Source organism: Panthera leo, chromosome A2 (assembly GCF_018350215.1).
Source record: "Panthera leo isolate Ple1 chromosome A2, P.leo_Ple1_pat1.1, whole genome shotgun sequence".
Classification (NCBI taxonomy): domain Eukaryota; kingdom Metazoa; phylum Chordata; class Mammalia; order Carnivora; family Felidae; genus Panthera; species Panthera leo.
This window is the reverse complement of record NC_056680.1, coordinates 14,376,961-14,398,584: the sequence shown is the minus strand read 5'-3', so window position 1 is coordinate 14,398,584 and position 21,624 is coordinate 14,376,961. Positions and strand designations below refer to the sequence as shown.

Genomic DNA, 21,624 nt, shown 5'->3' with positions numbered 1-21,624 from the left:
GGGGAGCATGATGTCTTCCCGAGTGGAGGGTGGCAGGGCCAGGTGGGAGGGAGGAGGGAGCCTGTTCTCCACCGGGCCCGGCTCGCACTATTTCCACGTGGCTGACTGGGGGATGGAGCGTGGCGGGATCATGTCCAGGAGGTACTCTCGCTGGCGGTCCACAGCTGAGGAGGTCTTGTGCACTGCCAAGCTCGGGCTGACAAACGCAAGGGCCCCACCTGCAAAAGAACAGAGTGACAGTTTTAATGGTATGGTAATAATCTCATGACATTAAAGGGAACACGGAATGGTGAAAAGAGCAGGATACCTCTGTCGGGCACTCAGTTACACACAAGTGACACACCAGTGGAGACGCAGAATAGGGGGAAAGCCCCGAAATACAGCATTTGTTCTCCTGGGGTAGAAACACCGTTGTATTTGTTTCGTACTCTCGAAATTTCAACAATGAACAAGCATCTCTTTTACAACTGAAAAATGAAGAAATGACCCCCAATCTCCCAACACAAATAGGTTTTTGGCTGGCCTGGGGTAAAGACTGCCCCATTCCATCCCCCCTATCACTGTGTTACCCCAAGAGTGCTTTTGGTGGAGGTTAATGTACTTTGTGGAACAAGTGTTTTGAGGTCAAATGCAATTGGGAAACCTCTATACATTCTAAAGAGAAACCTGACTGAGTCCTGCCAAGAAACCAAGGGTTAACTAGGAATGCTGGGAGAACTCTTTTGGGAAATGCTGTTTTTAAAATTTTTTTTTTTTAACATTTATTTATTTTTGAGACAGAGAGAGACAGAGCATGAACGGGGGAGGGGCAGAGAGAGGGAGACACAGAATCTGAAACAGGCTCCAGGCTCTGAGCTATCAGCACAGAGCCTGACGCAGGGCTCGAACTCACGGACCGTGAGATCATGACCTGAGCCGAAGTCAGCCGCTCAACCGACTGAGCCACCCAGGTGCCCCGGAAATGCTGTTTTTAAAACTATTACACACTTACCTCTAGTCTTACTGCTGAACACAGCAACTATTTATTCCTTCATATTCCCTTTCAAATATTACCTTAAATATGCAGTTTTATGTGGCTCCTACCACTCACTGTGTACACATGCACACACCTGCATTGGACTTTTCCCACTGATTTCATATACTTTCAAAATTTTCCACAAAAGGAATTTCCAAACTGCTATGAGTTCTTAGCTGCATCTTAAACATGACACACAAAAGTATCTCTGCCCGCTTTATGTTTACAAATGCTCTCTCTCTGCTCTACAGAATAGGTTCTTTGGCAATCAGACCAATGTCCTCCCTTTCCTGAGCTACATCCTGTGGAAGTCTGATATTTGGCCATATTTCTAACTCTACGGTCAGCTGCATGCACAGCAGACTCCTGTGTTTTGTTTGCAGACAGCCTGGCTTTCCCAGTTCTGCCTAGGGAGACAGATCTCATGATGGTGCCTCCTCTTTTGATAGGGACGCAGCGAGCTCAGGTGGGGGGCAGGACACTCACTCCCACAGTGAAAGCACTCACCTGTCTCTCTCAGCCCTCTGTGTCTTTTTCACTTTCCTGTTTTTAGTGGAAATATTTAACTGTCACCTTAATGACAGCACATAAATAATAAAAAATGGGGCAAGTGGTGTGGGGGATGACCCAAGGATGATGGGGGCTGTGGCAGACTAGGGAATGCTCACCTAAGTGTATCCCTCCTCCCTTGAGTTGTTTCTCAAATGTGGTCTCCTCAGAGTCCTCTGATGCCCACCGTGGTCTTGCCCCTGCTCCAGGGATTTCCCTCTTCCTCCCCCAATGTTTTTGGGGGTTTTTTTGAGTTTTTTATTCTTTTTTTTTTTTTTGGAGTTTTTAATTTATTTTAGAGAGCGACAGACAGACAGAACATGAGCAGGGGAGGGGCAGAGAGAGGGGGAGGCACAGAATCCGAAGCAGGCCTCCAGGCTCCGAGCTGTCAGCACAGAACCTGGTGCAGGCTTCGAACCCATGAACCATGAGATCATGACCTATGCCGAAGTCAACACTTAACTGACTGAGCTCACCAAGGCGCCCTACCACATTCTCATTCTAGCTTGCAACTTTGCACCACCTGACCTGTCCAAGCCAGAGGGTGGGAAGAGTGAACCACAGAGCAGGGAATGAAGAATGCTGCCTGGCTCAACAATAAATTAATTACTGCACCAGAGAAGGTAAAACATAACAGCAAAAGCAGGCATTCCCTATGGCAGGAAGGTGGGGGAGTAGGGAGGAGGCACGGCACCGAGTTGGCAAGATTGAGTGTTTGTGCTGACAGATGCCCACTGGCTGGATGATGTGTGTGTGTGTGTGTGAGACACACTACCTAAACTGGGTCTGCTCCACGTTTTGGGTCAAGAGCTAGAGTCTGGGTATAGAGCGAGCAAACAAGGGCAATTAGTTATCTACCCAGGGCTACCAGCTGTTCACAGTGTTCATTTAGTGAACAGAGATTAAGCTGAAGAGTCAGAAGCAGGTGTTCTCAGGGAACAGGTCTCGGGTCTCAGGGCTCTTTCTATCATTTCTGTTCACCTGTATGTGTGCATGTTTTTCTTTTCTTTTTGAGGTTTATTTCTTTTGAGAGAGGAGAGCACAAGCTGGGGAAGGGTAGAGACAGAGGGAGAGAGAGGATCCCGAGCAGTCTCGGAACTGCCAGCATGGAGCCTAAAGCAGGGCTTGAATGCATGAACTGTGAGATCATGACTTGAGTCAAGATCAAGAATTGGATGCTTAACCAACTGAGCCACCCAGGTGCCCCTGTGGACCTCATCATGACAAGGTCCCCACTCTAAGCCCTGTGGGGGCCACCCACCTGTACTCAGGGGTGCCTTCTTCCAGTTGGTGGTGGCATTGCCCTTGCCGGTGCTCACAGCTCTCTCGGAATGTCTGCCGGTCCTGCTGACAAGGGCTGTGGCCGAGGCTGCATTCTGCAGTTTGGGTGACTGGCTGAATGTGTGCAGGACACCTCGAGGCGTTGTGGCCGAGCCCCGGGACAGCTGGCTGGAGGCCTATAGCGGAGAGAAGGTATGATGGCTCATGTGGGGAAGGGGAAGACAGAGGGCAAGACGCTCAGCGCAGCCTCTCCGTGCTCTGGCCGACCTCTTCCCACCCACACAGGGTCCCTAAAGTCCAAAATCAGGAGACCAGGTAAGTTACACCGGGGGAGAGGGGAAGGAGGCAGGGAGAGACAGACAGACGCAGGCAGCGTGACAGTCGGCGACTGACGTGGTCACGGTCTGGGGCGTGAGGGCTGGTTGGTGGCGCGGTGCAGGGGCTCCCGGCACCGCAGTTCTGACCTGTAGCACAGCCCCGTTACTCCAGTCGCGGGCCTCTCCTGAGCGGAACGCCAACTTACGCCGGGGTTTTATGACCTACACAAACGGGGGGGGGAGGGGGTTGAAACCGAGGTCAGCACCATCCACAGGCCGGCCTAGGGTGACCTAGAGTGACCAAAGGGCAGCAGCTGTGGCCGCATGAGGCCCAGTCCCCATGGGACAGGCTGTTTCCCGAGGGCAGCACAGCCACCCACTACATAGGGATCTTGAGAAGATGTATTTATTAGTGAATTACAAATGACTTCCAAGGACACAAAAAGTTGCCAACGGGGTGCTTTGGGTCTATAAGGGCTGGGAAAGCAAAGCATTAAAAAAAAGCAGCCAAAAAACTTGATTTCAAACTTGCTTCTCTCCTTAATTTAGCTAGAACATTTCTTCCAAATGCCCCTTTTGCATCTCAATGTGGCTTTCAGAAAAGTCGTTTTAGACAAGAAGTACTTGTCAGCTGGAACACTGCAAGTGAAAGCTACAAAATCTAAAGAAACTGCAAATTAGTATTTTCACCACCAAAGGCCACCATTAAATGCAATTTAGACACACAGTTAACAACCAGGCAGATGACTGCCCAGTGTGAGACAGAACGTCGGAACATCTTGCTTGCTAGCAACAACTCCCAGCCAAGGGAACAAGGCCCCTCTCCTAGAGGCAAGGCCGCCCAGCCCATGATCCCAGGCCTCAGGGCCGCAGCTCTGGCTCCCTAAGGACTCTCACCTGCTTTAGTGCGGGGTGTGGGGCGGTGGCAGGCTCAGCCTTGGCCTGTGCGGGGGCGGCACCCTGCTGTAGGAGGCGCTGCTCGATCTCCTGCTCCTGCTGCAGCGCCTTCACAAAGGCAGCCTTCAGCCGGCTCGTGTGCTCTACCTTGAGTGCCTTCTTCTGGTTGGATGCCATGCAGTTCTCACACATAATGGCACCACCCTTCTCCTCCCGCCAGCGGCACGTGAAGTCCGTCTTGCACTGCGCACACATGTAGGGCTCCCGGGACAGAACAACAGCGGCTGACATCCTGCCTGCTGCAGGGAGAGACAGGTGGGCTCACGTCAGAGGAACAGGATGCCAGAGTCAGAGCCCCTACCATCCCAGGGCAGAATGAGGACACATGACAGATCTAGAGCAGTGCCCTGGGCTGCATGGCCCAGCTGGCATCAGGAACCAAAATCCCAAGTCGACAATGTCTGTTTGGCACACACATACTGGATGCTGTGTGTGGACACTAGGCCAGCCCTGGGGAAGGTTTGCCAATAGAAGGGAATTTGAGAAGCTTTGGAAAATGCCATGGATCAGGTACACTGGGTACCAATTCTCAAGAACATCAATGCTCTCAGATTGGCTCCTCCCAGTTGCCTTTCCCACCCTCAGTGCAACATTAAATTTCAGGGATGGAGGTTTTTCCAACCCTCCCACACCTCATCAGTGAAAAGGAAATGGTAACCCCCTCCGGGTCCCACCTCGCTGTGATGGGCAAGTCAAATAAGGACCAATCATCCAGCAAGTACTCATGCTGACAAGTATCCTACCCAGTGTCTTGTGCATATACAAAGGTGGTCAATTCTCACAATAACCTCCTAACAGGGCACCCTAGTCCACTAAAAGTTTTTCTGAGGAGAAAACCGAGGCTGAGGAGATGAAGTGACTTGCAGAGTCACACACCAGTCAGCAGCAGGGCCAGGACTCATACCTGCTGCCCAGCTGAGAGCACACAACTGCTCTGGGTCCTTGGCCCCCTTTTCTGAGATGGGAATGTGGCATCACCTCGGTTGGCCATAGGAAGGGTGACTGGGGAAAGCCAGGTAAAGTGCATGCTCAGGCATGGGATCAAAATTATTTCTGCCATCCAAAGTGAAGGGGTACTTTTGGCATTTTACAACTATCTTTTTGTGTCTAGTACTCAAGGGCTTAACTTCCTTTTAACATCAGAGACCATGCTGCTGAGAGACCCTTGGCCTGCCCAAACTGCCCCAGATGCTGAGAGGCTGTGCAGGATCAGACTGGGGAAGCCCCTCACCCCACAGAGCAGATGAGATGTCACCAGATCCAGCCACCCAGGGTCTACTTCAGGCCCCCAGCCCCAGGCCCTCACCTGCAGCTAACATGCTCTGGTGAAAAGAGCACATCCCCTTCCAAACATCCAAGCCTGGAGGACAAGGTACCTTCTCCTAGGCAGCTGTGGTAGGCATGAATGGCACCAGAGTGGAGACGCTGGTATGAGGCTGCACACAGCCAACCAGACTGAGGCTCTCTGAGGTATCAGGAGACACCTCAAATAGGGCTCAGAGCTTCCTCCCACACTTAGGACCAGTTTTGGGCAATACGAGAGGGATACTGACTCCTGATGAGAGAACAGGTAGAGAAAAGGCTGATCTGGGAGAGGAGGTCCCCAGGGCAGATGGCTGCAGATGGACGGGCATTGTGTCCTGACTTGGGTCTCCCACCCACCCATCCTGCACTGGGCTCGCAGCAGCTCTTTTGCCAATAACACTCCATCATAAAGACATCAAAGGGATCCAAACACATCCAAGCCATGTGACAGCTCATACCTTTCCCTGCTGAGCCTGGCTCTGGGGCCCTCTGACAAGTAGAGTCTATCTACCACCCCCATTTTACAGAAGCCAATGTTGGTTGGGCCTTTGTGGTCTCCTACTCTCAACCTGACTCATGGTCAATCCTTGATATGGCCCTGTGGTTGGGGACTGTTTTAAGAGCAATGGGGTTGGGTAGGTGGGTGGGGTGTAGTAAGGAGGCTACAAGTAAATCTGAGGTGGCCGGCTGGGTGTTCTCTGCCCTGGGTCTGGTCCTGCCTACATATGGAGGGCTCTGCCTCTCAAAGGCACTGAATACAACACCTGAGGAGGAAATTCTGTGATATGCTGACTAATGAGGGAGAAGAAAGCACTCCCACCAACACCCTGACAGCAAGCAGGCACTACGGGGGTCACAGCTCCCTGTTATACACACCTGCCTCCCTCCCTCTCTGCAGAAGCAAGCAGGCAGAAGGTGCTTTTTCTCTGTACGGGTCCCAATTACGCTCGCCCCAGAGTCTGTACCCTGGGAGCAGTCGGCATGTACTAAGGGACAATTCAAGGTATGTGGTCTAAAGCCTACTGAGCCCTCCCTTGCCCTGGACTGGTTATGGCTCCACCTCCTCCTCAGCTCTGAGCATTTGCTGAGATCACATAGGGAGAGGATTCAGGCTGGCTGCCCAAATGAAGTCACCACAAATCAATCTCAGAGCAAGAACATCTTCACATCAGCATCTGGTAGAGGCCTCCCAAGGGCCAATATCTGGTTTCCCACCTCCATTTCCAGTGTTACTTTTGATCACTAACTGATATATGCCCTTTTATCCCTAAAACCTAACATGCAAGTGGTGCTTTCCAAACTGTTTCCAAGGAGGATGTTCAAGGGAATCTGGCCCAGACATAGGTGTCCCTCTCCCACCTTGGGGGCTCAGAGCACTCAAGGCTCTGGAAAGTTCTAGCCTGAGAGCCCCGTCTGGAAGCAAAGCCTGTCAACTTCCTGCAGACGTTTCTCCTCACCCTCTTCTGCCTGCCCCAACGTCACAGAGCTGTTGGGGAATGATTCTCACCCCCTCAGACCATGTGTGCAGGGCCTCAGGCTTCCTCAGGGCCCAGCTCTCAGAGGCAGCCTCAACAAGAGAAGAAAGGTGACTGTAATGTGTTTAAGAAGTTATCTAAGGTGACAAATGGTGGCTTCATTTATTGTGGTGAACACTGATTAATGCATAGAACTATTAAATCACTATAATGTATACCTGAAACTAATGTAACATTGTATGTCAAGTATACTTCAAAAATAAGTATTTTTAAAAATGCAAGAACTAAAACAAGCAAAAAAGTAATCTAAGCCTCGCAGCAAGCAGAACTGATATTCTAACACGTGCTGTGCATTCAAAACAACCTACGTAAGAGAAACTTCAGTAGCAAGAGATGAAAATGGCCCCAAAGCCCACTCACCTTGCGTCTCCAGCAGGTTCTGCACCACTTCCTCCAGGCCGACCAAGTAGATGAATTCGTTATTGGCAGCGCTGGGCAGGAAGTTCATCTCTGGGGCAGGGGGCTTGGGAGGGGGGATTTCAAGCAGCGTCTTCTCTAGCTGTTTGCGCAGCGCAAGCTTGGCAGCTGCCTGACGACTGGCTGGAGAATCCGCAGAGGTGACCACAGAGGCCACGCTGGTGGGGGTGGAGTTCGCCTGAGCAGAGGTGACTGTTGTCCCTTTCAGCGATGCTGGGGAAGGCTTTTGGGAGATAACAACCTGGTCAGTGTGCTGGGGGTGCCTGACCCCACAGCCCAGGATGGCATCATTAGCTGCACTGTCTTTAAGACAATAACTCTGAGCTTCCTGACATCAGCAAGCAACAGGCAAAGCAGCGTTAAACTCATCACTCTATGAGATTGACCAATCCTGTAAACATACTTGAGGTTTAGCTGATATCCAATAAACTACATGCATTTAAAGTCTGTAATTTGCTGTGTTTTGCCATGAGGACACCCATGAAACCAAAACCACGACTAGGGCAGTGGGCACCCCCACTCAGGCAACACAGCCACTGTCCTGTCACTATGGCCTAGCAGCCCTCCTCCCAGCACAGGGCTAGGTGACCTCCTTCATTACAGCAGTATGGCAGTGGATCACTAGAACACTGGTGGCATTTCCTTCATAAGCATCTTTGTGTGTGCTTATCTGGAGACTAATGTTTTACTCAGCTCATGTATCCTCATTGGGGTTTCAGGGAAGACCGGCTTCTGGACCAATCCTTGCCCCTTCCCCCTCTTGATCTTTGGTGCTCCTGCACTACTTTTCTTGCCTTCATCTGGATCCCAGTGGCCAATGCTCCATTTTCTCCTTGCTCTAGTTCACCCAGCCCCCAACCTTGTTGAGCGCTTTCCTCAAAACTCTGAGTTGACCTCATCAGTGCCCTTCTGGAAATCTAAGGAAAGCAGCATACACCACCCCCAGGAAAATAGACATACCCAACAACTTGCACACAACACATCACAGGACCCAGGGAGCCTACGATGCTATCCCAGGACCACTCTCAGAGTTGAGCAAGCCTCCCAACAGAGAGGAAGCCAGCCATCATAGCACACTGGCCTGGCCTGACTTCAGAGAAGGCAGGGATGCTGCCCAGAGCTCTGTTGGCCGGGGTCTTATTTGAGGGAGGCAGACAAAGATGCACCACACCATAGGAGGAAGAGAAGCTAACACACCCATCAGCAAAAGCCGCTGTAGACCCAGTAATTTATCTGTCAATAAAGCTCTTGCTTCCAGCCTGCCCACCCACCCTGATCCCATCTTCTGGGCTCTGCTGGGTGGAAACAGACCCACCCCATCTCAGAGGCTCTGTACAAGAGGTGAAGGGACTCACGGCTAAGAATAGATGTGCCGGTGCTGTGAGGACATTCGTAGACATGCTCCCCTCGTGTGCTCATGCTGACAGGGAGGAGGGTGGGGAAGGCTATGGTGCCCCGCATCCATCTCCAGGCCTATCAGATTCTTCACCTGGCCTCATCCATCCTCCAAAACATGCTGAGTCCCATACGCAACCTGAATCTTCCCCCCACCACTCAGCTCTGCACCTCTCCCCCTCTCAATAGCTACCCACCTCTGCTAGACCACAGTTCTGAACACAGGACTCCTGCTCGTGACTTTCATACTGTGACAGGTCCCAAGGAGCTCTAGTCTAAACCTCCATGGGGTATACAAGGCCTTGCCTGGCTCTGAGTGGGCAGGCCACAACATACCACTCCAGTGACAAGACTATGCCCCAGGAGTGTGGGCCCTTGATGTGTTGTGTCTGTAGGGCATGTGCCCCACCCTGACTCAGCACAGCCCTCACCTGTGGGATGTTGACGAGCAGACTGGTGTTGGGGACATTGGCGACACGGATGAGGCCCTGCTGGATGATCCTCTGTCCCTGAATTTGCACACTGGGCACAGAGGCCCGAGGGGCCAGGAGGAGCGGTGGCGGCCCCGTGCTGGAATGTTGTCTGATGTTGTGGATTTGCTGTGGGGTGGGATAGGGGATAAGATGGTAAGAGGGATGATGGAGGGAGGGAAGATTTGGGCCCCAGAGCCCCCAACCTGATGACTGGGAAGGGTTGTTCTTGTGAGGTGGTTGGTTGTTTGGAGCTGCTTGGACACTCTTGCATCCTAAAAGCACGCCCTGCTCACCTGAGCCCCCCTGACGAGTGGGGGCATGACGACCTGTGAGCTCGCCTGTGGCCCCAGCTTGGAGGACACCTGCTGTCCGCCGCGGACCAGGGGTGGTGGGATGACACTGCCAGGCATTCTTGTCGAAGAGGTCTGTCAACGGCACCGAACCCCAGGTTTTACATGGCTTTGTTTTTTTTTTTTTTTAAACAAACAGGTTTGCTGTTTTGTAAAAGTACACACTTGTTTTAAAAGGCAGGGGGGAAGCACTAAAATGTCTATTCTAGGCACAAGAAAACAAGGAACATGGACTCTGACAAGAGCTGTGCAGACTGGGCTCACTCAAAAGTGAATTGCACCAACAAGGTAGCATATTTTCACACACAGCAGGTGTCCAGACAACCGAGGCTGGGTGTCACTTGCCTGCTGGTCTGAGCTGGGGGCTCAGGCCTGTTTGAGGGAAGGTGGGCCCCTGTCTAGACCTTGATCTCATGTCTGAGAGTAGGAGCTCTACCCATCTCATCCTATGGACAGAGGAGGTCCTGCTGCATCCCACAACCACCCTTGGGAGTGTCAAAATGAAAGGAGCCTGGTCTGCCTAAATCTTGGTTCTTCTCCAGTTTTGCTAGGACTCCTCCTAGCAGTGACTATTTATTCATGATGTCAACAGTGGCCTAAGTTTGGGCCTCACTCAAATCTAATCAGAAGGAATGGGCAGCCTTTCACAGGAACTGGATCAGGACTGCCCAGGATCACAGAGGGAACACTGACCTGAAGGGATGGCTTGCCAGAAGGAATGTTCTGGGTGCCCCGCACAAGCGGGGGAGGGGTGGTCACGGCACTCCCAGCAGAGCCTGTGGGCTGCAAGAGAGCAGGACATGTGAGAGATGAGGGGGCCGTCAGTCCTGCTCCCCTCACACATAATCCAGACAGAGGAAAATTGGTTTTCTTCCTCTTCCAAAAGCATCAGTCTCTCAAAGGTTCTGCTTCCAGTCTGTTTACGTCTGTAGCAGGAACTGACATGTCTGAAATGGGGAGGGGAGAGATGTTCCAGCACCCCTCACCCCTGGGGACGCTTGGCATCTTTTGTGGTTCAAAAGCAGGTTCTGCCTTCCTGGGAATATGAGGGCTGGCAGTGGTGACTGAGCCAAAGGACCCCAGGCCTGGGTAGACTAATCCCAACCTTGGTGAGAAAATACTGAGTCCAGGAACTTCTTAAAGTAACATATTCCACTAGAGAAGGGACAGTGACAGACTTGGTTCACTTCATCGAGTCTTAAACAGCTGACAAGAAAACAAGTAATAAGCAGGGCTCTGTCCACTGGGAGATTAACAGATGTCAGGCCATGTCCACTAATTGACTATGTGCAAGTGGGAGCTCAAGCAAAGCCTTAAGTCAGACCAATGAGTATCCTCCTGTCCTGTTCCCTTAAGAAGACATGTGTTCCACATACTGTCAGCTCATACTGCCCAAGACACATTTACTTTCTAGCTTACTGATAAAGTGGTTGAAGTAAATAGAAGGGTAGCTTATAAAAACTCATGAATACAAACTTGACCTTGGCCCACACAGTAAGCTGCATTAAGAAGCAGCATAAGGATGGGGAACCTGGGTGGCTCAGTCAGTTAAGCGTCCAACTTCAGCTCGGGTCATGATCTCCCAAGTTTGTGAGTTCAAGCCCCATGTCGGGCTCTGTGCTGACAGCTCAGAAACTGGAGCCTGCTTCCAATTCTGTGTCTCCGTCTCTCTCTGCCCCTCCCCGACTCACGCTGTATCTCTCTCTGCTTCAAAAATTAATAAACATTAAAAAAAATTTTTTTGAAGAGGCAGCATAAGGAGCCTCAGACCCCAGGGGAGATAGCAAGAGCAGAAGCCCTAGGACCGAAACTCTGGGGCCTGGGCAGCACTTGGCATGCCCCTGTAGCATTAGGGAATCTGTCCACAAAACCATGGTAGCCACTGATGCCCAGCATGGCCATCCACAGGGCAGAAGGCCTCTCTGTAAATGGGCTTGTGACAGTTCTCAATCCAGAAATGTTCTTCTAACAGCTTCAAAGACATCTGTTTTCTTAAGGCTTATAATCTGTAAGGAGTAAGTTTTACATACTCAGATTGAGAATATTCTAGACCAAAATGCACTGTAATATCCTTTTACTCTGACATCGTTTTCGCTAAATCCAAAATTCAAACTTGAGACTGCAAATTTCCACTTCAGATCTTGACCCTCACACCCCTGAGGAAACCTGTTCACCCATGACCAGCCACTCCAGCTCCTGGTACTGAGGTGGGCCAAGGTAATGATTGTGAACTTCTGTCCCCTGTTCTAAATGGCTCTTGTTGGCCTTGAGGAGAGAACGGATGCACACACACCTTCTGGGTGGTGGTTTCCTTTTGTATTTGACTCTGCCGCAACTTTTTTAATAAAACAAGTTTTGCTTCTTCTAATCTTAACTCTTCTTTCAGTTGCTTAATCATCCTTTCTCGTTCTTCAGGACTGCTTTTCTGTAAGGGCAAGAGAACAAGGGTTGAGGGGGAGGGCCACAGCCAGGGAGCACAAGCCCCATGTCACCAGGTCCATTTCAGGGTGTTGTCAGGCAGGGTCATCCCCCAATACAGGGACAAGCTCACCATGAGGGCCTCAGTACTGGTCTCCTTCAAGGCCTCCTTCGTCAGCCCGTTCACCCTTGGGCTTGCGGGCTGCTCATTGTCGGAGAGCACGATCACATCAGGAGAGGGGGCTCTCCTCTCAGACTTCATGTCACTGTGAAGCAGGGATAGCAGGTTGTTACCAGATTGCCTGGACACTGCCAGACGCCGTTCCCCAGAGCCCAGAACCTACACACCACAGATGCACAAATTTAGTCACAGCACAGAGGTGGAGAGCATGGCTGTCCTGCTCACCTTCCCCAGTCTCTTCTCCTTGGGTGTCCTCCCTACCGTACACCCAAATTGACTTCTCTCACTGAACTCACCATAAGGCACCCAAGCCCACAGCTAGGCCTCTAGCTAGGACCATTCTTGGTTGCCCACCTCTGTGTACCCAGAGCCAAGGACAAGCTGGTGTGTTCAAGGGTGATACGGCCATTTTGGAAAACATCAAAGCTTCCTTCTCTATCATGTGGTTCAGTGTTAGATAAAAACACTCAGCCCTTGATCCTGGGGCTGAGGCAGGGTCTTGGCCTATTGTTGGGGCTCCTGTGTGTTGGTGTGACAGTGTCTAAGCCTTTACTGTGTCGCAGAGTCCACACACAAGGTCCCAGAGACAGTGCTTGCCCCCCACCAAGCATCTCCGTTTTGGCCAAATGTGAACTTTCCCTTAAAACCTGGCCTCCACTTGTGATGAAAAGGATCTGATCCTTCCTTTCATCAGTGGGAAAACCAGCAGAGGACCAAATACACCCACTAGGTGGCACTGTGACCCAGAGAACAAACTGATGAAGTTAATTAGGAAGAAGAGCTCTAAGTTGTCCCACTCCTCCTACCAGACCCCCAAGGAGAGACAGAGTTATAGAAGGAGAATTAGTACTTTAACAGCCCAATGAGCTGCCTTTTTCATTCCTGGAGTGAGCTCTGTCTTTAGGGATGGATGGGCTCAGAGGACCAAATCCCGAGGGTTCATGTCTACCTCTGGACCCTTATCCCCATCCCCTAGAGTTCTCCCCCTGTTCCTCCTAAAGAGTCACATGGTGGTTACACCTCAATACTCCTAACCTTGATCAGATTTAACCAGTGTAGCTGTTGACTGAACTCTCACAAGAGATCAGGGGAATGGACTAAAAGGTGCTATTTCAAGGTGTACAGTCTCCTCATTGGGGTTATCAACCCACATTCTCAAGTCCAGAAACTGGTTGGCTGTTTATAAAGTAACTCAGAACATCACACTGGACCTCACCAAACCAAAGACCAATGCAATTTGGGAACCACCACTCATCTGTGTGTCTGAGGACTCCCCAATCTGCCCAAGATCAACTCTCAAGGTGACCTTGGGACTCCAATTCCATTTTCTCTGGATGCATCCACAGATATTGAGGGGCAGTGCAAGGCCCTAGCATAGAAGCTGTGGCCACTGGTCCCAGATCAGGTGGGCTCCCAGGTGGCTTTATGCAGACAGAGCAGCAACCCAGACAGAACCATGTTTAGAGTTGCAGACTGCAGGCACTTCTTCCTGAGCAAGAGTGCACAGAGATCATGGCAATCACTTTTTATCATCTTATTGGGGGCATGCAGTTTTCTAAAGGTGAGAGGTCCAATAAAACTCAAATTTGCCCAAGGGAAGAGGGCAGGGTGAGGGACCAAGACCATCTGGAGGCTGAAGCTCCCTGAGATGGCCACTCTGACCACAGCACTCCCAGGTCTCATCTTGGCCTGAGACTAATCAATAACTCATCCAAGAGATGACGTCACCCCACCCCCATCAATGATCACTCAGCATCCCAGCAGCCAGCAGGGAGTGAACTTCCTGTATGCTAATCATCCACCAAAAAGTCATGTGACAAAGGCATTTCCCTCCTTGGTCATGTGACCCTTTTAACTGTGCCTTCCAACATGAAAACCATGGCAACAGCCAGTTCTAACCGGTTCGTGACACGCAGCCTTCATTTTGAGAAGTGAGGTAGGGTTCAGGTGCTGTCAGAAAATGGAGGCAACCCAGCTCACCCCGGGGCTGCCCAGCTGCAGGAACTTCATATGTGGCACCAGCCCACAGGGAGCCGTTGGTGTATTACAGGGATCAGGGTTACCTCTTCCAAACACAGAGAGGCCACCAGCCCCTCTAGTTTCCAACATGGAAAACTTTGCTGAACTCAATTTTTAAAGTAAAGGTGTTTCAAAAGTCTCAGTACTTTACCAGAGTGTGCTTTTAATTCAGGAAAAAGAACACCCCTTTGACACAGGCTGAAAATTACTATGGGCATTCTTTTAAAAAAAAAAATTGTTTTAAATTACAAAAACATTTAGGCAGAAGAACAAAAGCAGAGGAAATCTAGCCCAACATTGCCAGGGAAATGGCATTGTGGCTAGGTACGCTGCTCTACTGCGTTTAGTCCATGGTAGCCGCCTGAGCACAAAGTTTATTTGGGAGCCATATGATTTCAGGGCAAATCTAATTAGCCCATTCTGTCCATCTTGGGAGTCATGATCAAAAGAGATTTTTTTTTTTTTTTTTTTTTTTTTTAATTTTTTTTTCAACATTTTTTTTTATTTATTTTTGGGACAGAGAGAGACAGAGCATGAACAGGGGAGGGGCAGAGAGAGAGGGAGACACAGAATCGGAAACAGGCTCCAGGCTCCGAGCCATCAGCCCAGAGCCTGACGCGGGGCTCGAACTCACGGACCGCGAGATCGTGACCTGGCTGAAGTCGGACGCTTAACCGACTGCGCCACCCAGGCGCCCCTCAAAAGAGATTTTATGTGACCTATGAAAATCCCTGGAAGCAGACCAGGCTATTATCAGCAAAAACAGTCTCACCACCTTCTCCTCTATATGTCAGCCCTGGCTAAAGAAACACAAAAGTTCTGTTACTTACTTGAATCTTCCATCAAGTTTCTTAGAGAGAAGGCAAGGATTATAATCTTATCTCAAGACAGATCCCATGTCCTCAGCACCAGGGTACCATCCCAGTAGTCAGTACAAGGTTAATATTTAGTGTCCCCCTTAGCCTGTGCCAGGAGAAGCAGTCTCATCAAGAGAACACAGAAACTGTGCTTGGCAGCTCTGACCTTTGTTATTCTCTGAACAGGCATGCCTGATGTAGGGTCTGACTGTGGGAAAGGGGACACTTCATTCATTCATCCACTCATATTTACTGAAAACCCACCTAAGAAAGCAGGTGCTATGCCAAGCAATGAGGATAAATCCCCGGATAAAAGGCAGTTTTATCCTCAGGATCCACCAGGAGGAACAGACCCCCCAGGAGGAGGAAGGGCAAGCAGGGCCCAAGAAATGGACCACCACTTGCCTAGGCTCACTGAACAGCAGGGAAGCTTCACTGGAGCTCGAAGAAATACAGTATCTTGTTACCCCAAGGACCTGCTCCATCACAGCCTACATTTCACAAGATCCCCAAGATTCTTGCACACACTAGAGAAGCTGGGGAGGACTGTAAACAAAACAAGGCCCCAGGACAACAAACTCTTCCTCAGTCCCCACTTGAAGAGACAGGTATAGTCAGCTACAACCATTCCCTACCAGAACTCTCCCCTACTCTCCTCATCTTTTGGGTCTGGCTAGGTGGGGAAAGGCAGGTAACTATTAGCTGTGTTTAAGAGCTGGGTAGGGGTCTTTGCTAGACCTAGCACCAGCCTCACTCACTCTTGCAAATATTCACTTTGGCTCCACCTGACCCTCCTTCAGTTGTGTTCCTCCACTGGAGCCCATTCACACCTCCCAGGCCAAATCTATCCACTGCCTTTTCCAGCTCCCAGCCCCTATAACCCCCGGCTCCTACTCACAGATACATGGTGCTGTGGGTTCTTCCTGCCTTCACGATCAGTCCCTTCATGGAATGTCCCTCCACCAAACTCCTGAGGCCCCCTTGTGAGCCTCAATGCACACTTCAACACACATTTCAAACCATATACCCTCCGAAAGGTCCCTGGCTGGCCCAATCCTCCAACATGCCAGCCCTGGGAGCATGATCAGCACTCCTCTAGTCCACTCATGCATGCCTGGGGAAGCCTTAGCTATGCCTGGTACTATTCATCCTGGGGGCGGAGCCCAGGACAGAATTATGGGGTTCCACTGAAAGGCAGCACAGGCCTGAGCAGAGGCTTCTTTGAGAAGCTGGTAGCCAGCTTACTCACCCTCACTCCAGCAAATTAGTCCAAGGAAAGTGACTTCACCTTTCTACTAGGTCAACTCACCATCCTACAGCCTCCCAGGGTGACAATGTCACTGTCTGACAAGCAGGTTCCCCCACTGCTAGCTGGGACTGGAAGCCATCATAGGCACAGTAGCCATGGCTCCCCAGCCCCACTTGGAGCCTGTCTCCACAAGGCTGAGGCACTTCAGCTCCCAGTGAGGACCAAGATATTCCCAGGGTGACCCAACACGCAAAGGGCAAGAGAGAGGGAGGGGTCCAGCCCTGATGTGACACCATGGCCCCAGGAAAGGGGGTGATGCCCCCTACCTCCACAGAGCCAGAGGGGCAGGAACCTCTCTCTCTAGTGCCACGCTGGCTGGGAGTTGGGGACAGGCAACAGGGCCTCCTCCAAAGCCTGTGGCTGCACTCATGAAAGCTCACCATAAATAGGCACTATGAACCAAGCCTGCACACTGGGGACTCCCCCCACAAAGCCACCCGAGTTTCACTTGGTTCTACCTCTTGTAAGTGAAGACCCAGGGCAGGACATTTCCCTCCCTGTGCCTCTTAAAAGGACCAGGACAGGAATTCCTGCTCTGCTGTCACTCAGGATTGCTGGTGAGGTGAGATCTCGTTGCTGAGGCTCGGACACCCTATGAAACCATCAGGGAGGTTCAGGCTCCAATCTTTCCTAAACAGTAAGGAGCTGCTTGCCATGAATGCAAGCTTGGCACATAGCAGACAACTAGCCATTGAGGGTTAACACTCAAATATTCTCAAACCCGGAAAGGGCAGCAATGTGTCTGTTCTGTGAACTGCTCTGTCACAGCAGCTGGTGCAGGGCCTGGCACAATAGGTGCTCAGGCAACGCGGCTGGTGGGGATGCCCACCTTACTCTTCCTTAGCACCTGGTTCCAGGATGAAGTCTGTGAGCTCATGAGGAATCCAGTGATGCCTGTAGACTGACTGATGTGGGCAGCTCTTTCCACATGCACAGATGCCACGTTGCTAAAGGATGTGCAAATTCACTTAAAAGGATTTCTGAATTCTGTGTCATTATGTCTTTTCAAGCAATAGGTCTTGGAAGTCCAACTCCTAACCTGTGAGTCAGGACTTTGGTGACTGTTAAGAAGGAGCCTTACTACTCACAGTCAACAAAACCATGTACAGAAGACCACACCTCTCCATGCTCACACACCCTTCCAGTCCTATCTCTAGGATCTGGGCTGGTTTTGTGGCTCACTCTCTGACCTACAGGAATGCAGAGGAAACAATGCTACAAGCTTTTGTGGCAAGGACACAGAAGCCTTGCAGTTTCCGCTTAGCCCCTCAGAATGCATGCTCCAGTAGGATCTGACCGTACTGAGGATGCCAACCTAGCTGTATGGATGGAGGGTCAACAGACACACAGAGATGGGCCCAGCCATCCTAATGAGTGACAATGCCACTGGGGACATCCAGTCTGGTTGACACAGGACTGCAAGGAGGAGAGCCCAAGAAGCAGTGCCTAGCTAGGACCAACCAACAAGCAGACATGACAAGACAATGCTACACTAATACATCTATACCTTAAACGATTAAGCTAACGGGGCTGATAGCCCAGCTCTGCCCACCCCAGGGAACCAGCCCACACCATTATAACTCCATATCTTTCTCAGACTGTCCCCAACGAGACCCATTCTAGAAATTACCCTGGGACAAAGCAGGGAGAAAGAAGGTGGAAAAGAAAAGGTTTACCTAAGCAGTCACCCCTGCTAAACTTTAAAGCACTCCCAAAAGTTGGGGGCAGGGGGCAGTTCTCTGAACATGGAAGACCATGGCAGATGCAGACTTGAGACGATATGGAAGCACAGCTCCAGAAAGACCTAAGACATCAGAGCGGCTCAAAAAGAAGTCAACAGAGTGTCCCATAGGAGAGGAGAGGGCCATCTGTGGGTCTGGGAGCCACCATAGCTTAAACACTGCACTGAGTGGTGTGAATCAAAGCCAGAAAGCAATTCCACATGCTTAATCTAATGAGTATCCCCTTTCCAGAAACACTTCTAGAAAAATCCTACGAGAGAAAGATGGTTACCACAAGTTCCTAGGTTAGTCCTACCACCTCAAAACATTTCACTGGCAGATCCTGCACATGCCTCTGGGATCTTTCATGGCCATCTGGACATGGGACTGCTTCATTAGGACCCCACGACACCCCACCCTGCTTTCCCAAGGGGCACAGTTCACTAAGGGACACTTGATGCGATTAAAGAGGGAACTCTGTTGCACACAGATACGGGCTGTGCCCCAAAGCTAAGGACTTGCCTGCCCAAGGGATGGTAGGCGCGGACGGGTGCCTGGTCCCCTCCCCAGACCCTCAGGGCCCTGGAGCCCACCTGCTTCCTGCCTGCCCTGGCCCCTCTTCAACTCCCTGGACTCCCTTTTTGGCATCCATTACCATTTCTTCCAGCCCTGTAACTTGACACTCTGTTGGCTGGGATGTCAAGAGAAAAGCCCAGAGTCTGCTTTATAGGGGCTGGGAAGTCAGAACATATTTTGCTTCTTGGCCACAGAGGCCATGGAGGTGAGCAGCTGGGGATGAGAGTTTTGAAATCCAGCCATCATTCTTCCTGGAGATTTCAGGTCCAGTTATCACTCTGGGAATCCATTATGGTGCACCCTGCAACAGCTACAGCTGAGCATCTCAGAAGAAAGAGAAGGAGCTCCTGGAATCGGGCTCTGGCCCTGCAAGCCCAACCCCCCTCCAGGACCCCCAGCACAGAGGAGAGCAGTCCCAAGGTGCATGGCCAGAGCAGAGGAGTGTTGTGCTGTTATGTTAGCAAGGCCAGGAAGCATTCAGCCTGTCCTGCTGGGGCTCCTTCTAGGAACACACGAGCCCCCGAAGTCACAGCCTGGCCAGAGAGGCCCAGATGACTTCACTGTAACTGGAGTTAGCAATAGGGGCCAGTTTTAGGGGCGTGGAGAGTCACTAAGGGCTATAGACACAGGGCAAGGATGGGTTAAAGAAAGCACTCCTTGGGGAGAGAAGCCAATAGTGGCCCCACATAAAGACCCCAACACCAAATGGCAATGGGGCAGCCCGGAGGGTTGGCATCCACCCAAGGAGGTCACTGCAGCCTAACTCTGCCAGCAGCCACATGTCTAGCCAGGATCTGACACCACTAGAAGTCTAAATACAATTCAGTATGCTCTGCTCAGAAACTTGGGAAGGGCACTTCTTACAAATGACCACAGTCATAGAACTGAAAGGCTGACCTATGTTAGGTTTGGAAAAATCACCCAGGACATTTGCTGACCCTCTACGATGGCCATCTCCGTGCCAACCACCAAGATGTAATCTTGTAATCTGTGTACTCCTCTCAACTGACTGTCACCCCATTCTATAGGTGAGGAAGCAGTCTGAAAGGTGTGACTTCTTGAGGTCACACACCTATGGCAGCAGATAACCTGGGCCCACACTAGGCCCAGGTTTCTGTGGACCCTTGGTAATCCTGCCCAATTCTGGGACACCGAAGGCTGTGCATTGCACAGGGACCGAGGCCCCCACCACGGATCAGAACAGTTGCATGCCCGTGGCCTAAAGGGCTCAATGACACCCCAGAAAAAGAAGCAGTCACAGCATGGGAGAGGATGGGTTTCACATGACTGTCAACTCTGACACCTCTAACTCAGATTATCAAATATCATTTTTGGATTAGTTTAAAGAGGAAAATGTTTTTATTTATACTTAGGATCCTGGACAAGCCAGCAGCATCCACATGCCGAGTCTCTGAGGTGAGAAAGAGAGGACAGTGTGACAACATGGATGTGGCCCTCAGAGTGACTGGGCTAGAACTCTTGCCTGCCTAGGAAACGAGCCGGGGGGGGGGGGGGGGGGGAGGTGCAGCACTCAGGCATCCAGGTTCCCAAAGGGCCCAGGGCCTGGGAGAATGAGGAAAAAGGAACATGGGACCCTAGACGCCACAACACCAACACTGGCGTTCCCTCCTTCCTCCAGTCACTGGACCCACATGCCAGACCAACCTTCCTCCAGGTAAGAACACAAAGAGAACCTAGGAGCACTCTGAAGCATGGAGGGAATCCCTACATCACATAAACCCAAACATCTCCTGGCATGCCAGCTCCACCACCACCTCACAGCAAGAGAAAACTCACCTGTGTGCAGATGAAAACCACCCATAAGAAATAAACATTGCTTTCCAGCTTGGAGCAACTACAAATTTTTGTGATAAATGGAAAGTGCTTGCTTTTGCCTGAAAGTTTATTGTCCCCTTAAAAAAATCTGTGTTTCAAACAGCTGGATCCTCCCCCACCTTTCCCTGGCAAATCTCAACTTGTTCTCTCAGCACAGCTCTGGTGCTTCCCACACCCCACCAGATCTGCTCCAGCTGCTGTAAGTGCAGCAGGACCATGGGAGGCTGGGCTTACCTCTGCAGCTATGGGGGCTCCACTCAATCACCAAACCTCAATGACCCTCAGTTCCTTCATCTGCAGAATGGGATTCTGTTGACCTCCAGGAAATGTTGTAAAATGTAAAAGGCACAAAAAGTGCACCTAGTCCACAAATGACAGGCCCACTTCCCTTCCCCATCCTTGCTGAACATGACGTGGACAGACAGAACAGCTCCCATCACCTATGTAGCTATAATTTAGCTCTGAACTGACTCATCAGGTCACCTGCCTGCAGTCAGAAGTCCCTGGGAACAAGGTTCCACACTGAGGGCTTCTCTTCCTTCTACTGTCTGACTCCAGCAGGCCATTAACCACTGCTGCCTGAGAGGTGAGCTCACTGCTCTGGTGGATGTCCTGGTCTCTGCCCATGCCAGATGACCTATCCCCAGCCCACCTAAGCAACTCTGCATTGAACTGGGCTCTGCCAGGTCGTTTTCATTGTAACACTGAGACAACTGCCTTTTTCACCAAATTAGGACAGTAGAGCCAAATTGCCAGGATTCAGTGACACCATACTGTAGGCAAAGCCCTGAATGAAGTACAAGCTATTGACTTTATTTAATTTCAACCCTGGAGTATGTACCTTTTCAATTTTTTTTTTTTTTTTTTTTTTTTTTTTTTTTTTTGAGAGAGCATGAGTGAGTGAGAGGCAGAGGGATGGAGAAGGGAGCGAGTGAGCACGGGGTGTGAAGCCCAGAGTGGGGCTCGAGCTCACCCAAAGTGGGACTTGAGCTCACCCCAGGTGGGGCTCAAACTCATGAACCATGAGATCATGACCTGAGCCGAAGTCGGACACTTAACAGGTGCCCAAGTACGTACCTTTTTAATACTCTGTTGTCAAGATAAAGCACTCCT

At 50.8% G+C, this 21,624-nt stretch overlaps 1 protein-coding gene across 9 annotated transcripts in view; it reads right to left on the bottom strand.

The window, feature by feature from the left end:
- GATAD2A (GATA zinc finger domain containing 2A) overlaps nt 1-21,624 on the bottom strand; it is a 101,530-nt gene continuing 79,906 nt past the window's right edge. For 8 of the 9 annotated variants that reach the window (XM_042929015.1, XM_042929011.1, XM_042929016.1 and 5 more), the window contains 10 exons: nt 12,146-12,278; nt 11,888-12,019; nt 10,288-10,377; nt 9,538-9,669; nt 9,203-9,370; nt 7,320-7,599; nt 4,060-4,358; nt 3,310-3,384; nt 2,826-3,021; nt 1-218 (listed from right to left, as the gene is read on the bottom strand). In XM_042929015.1, the coding sequence (XP_042784949.1) occupies nt 88-218; nt 2,826-3,021; nt 3,310-3,384; nt 4,060-4,358; nt 7,320-7,599; nt 9,203-9,370; nt 9,538-9,669; nt 10,288-10,377; nt 11,888-12,019; nt 12,146-12,278 (1,636 nt within the window). In that variant the 3' untranslated portion in view covers nt 1-87. The remainder of the gene's footprint in view (nt 219-2,825; nt 3,022-3,309; nt 3,385-4,059; nt 4,359-7,319; nt 7,600-9,202; nt 9,371-9,537; nt 9,670-10,287; nt 10,378-11,887; nt 12,020-12,145; nt 12,279-21,624) is intronic. The other variant, XM_042929017.1, reaches the window with a different exon arrangement.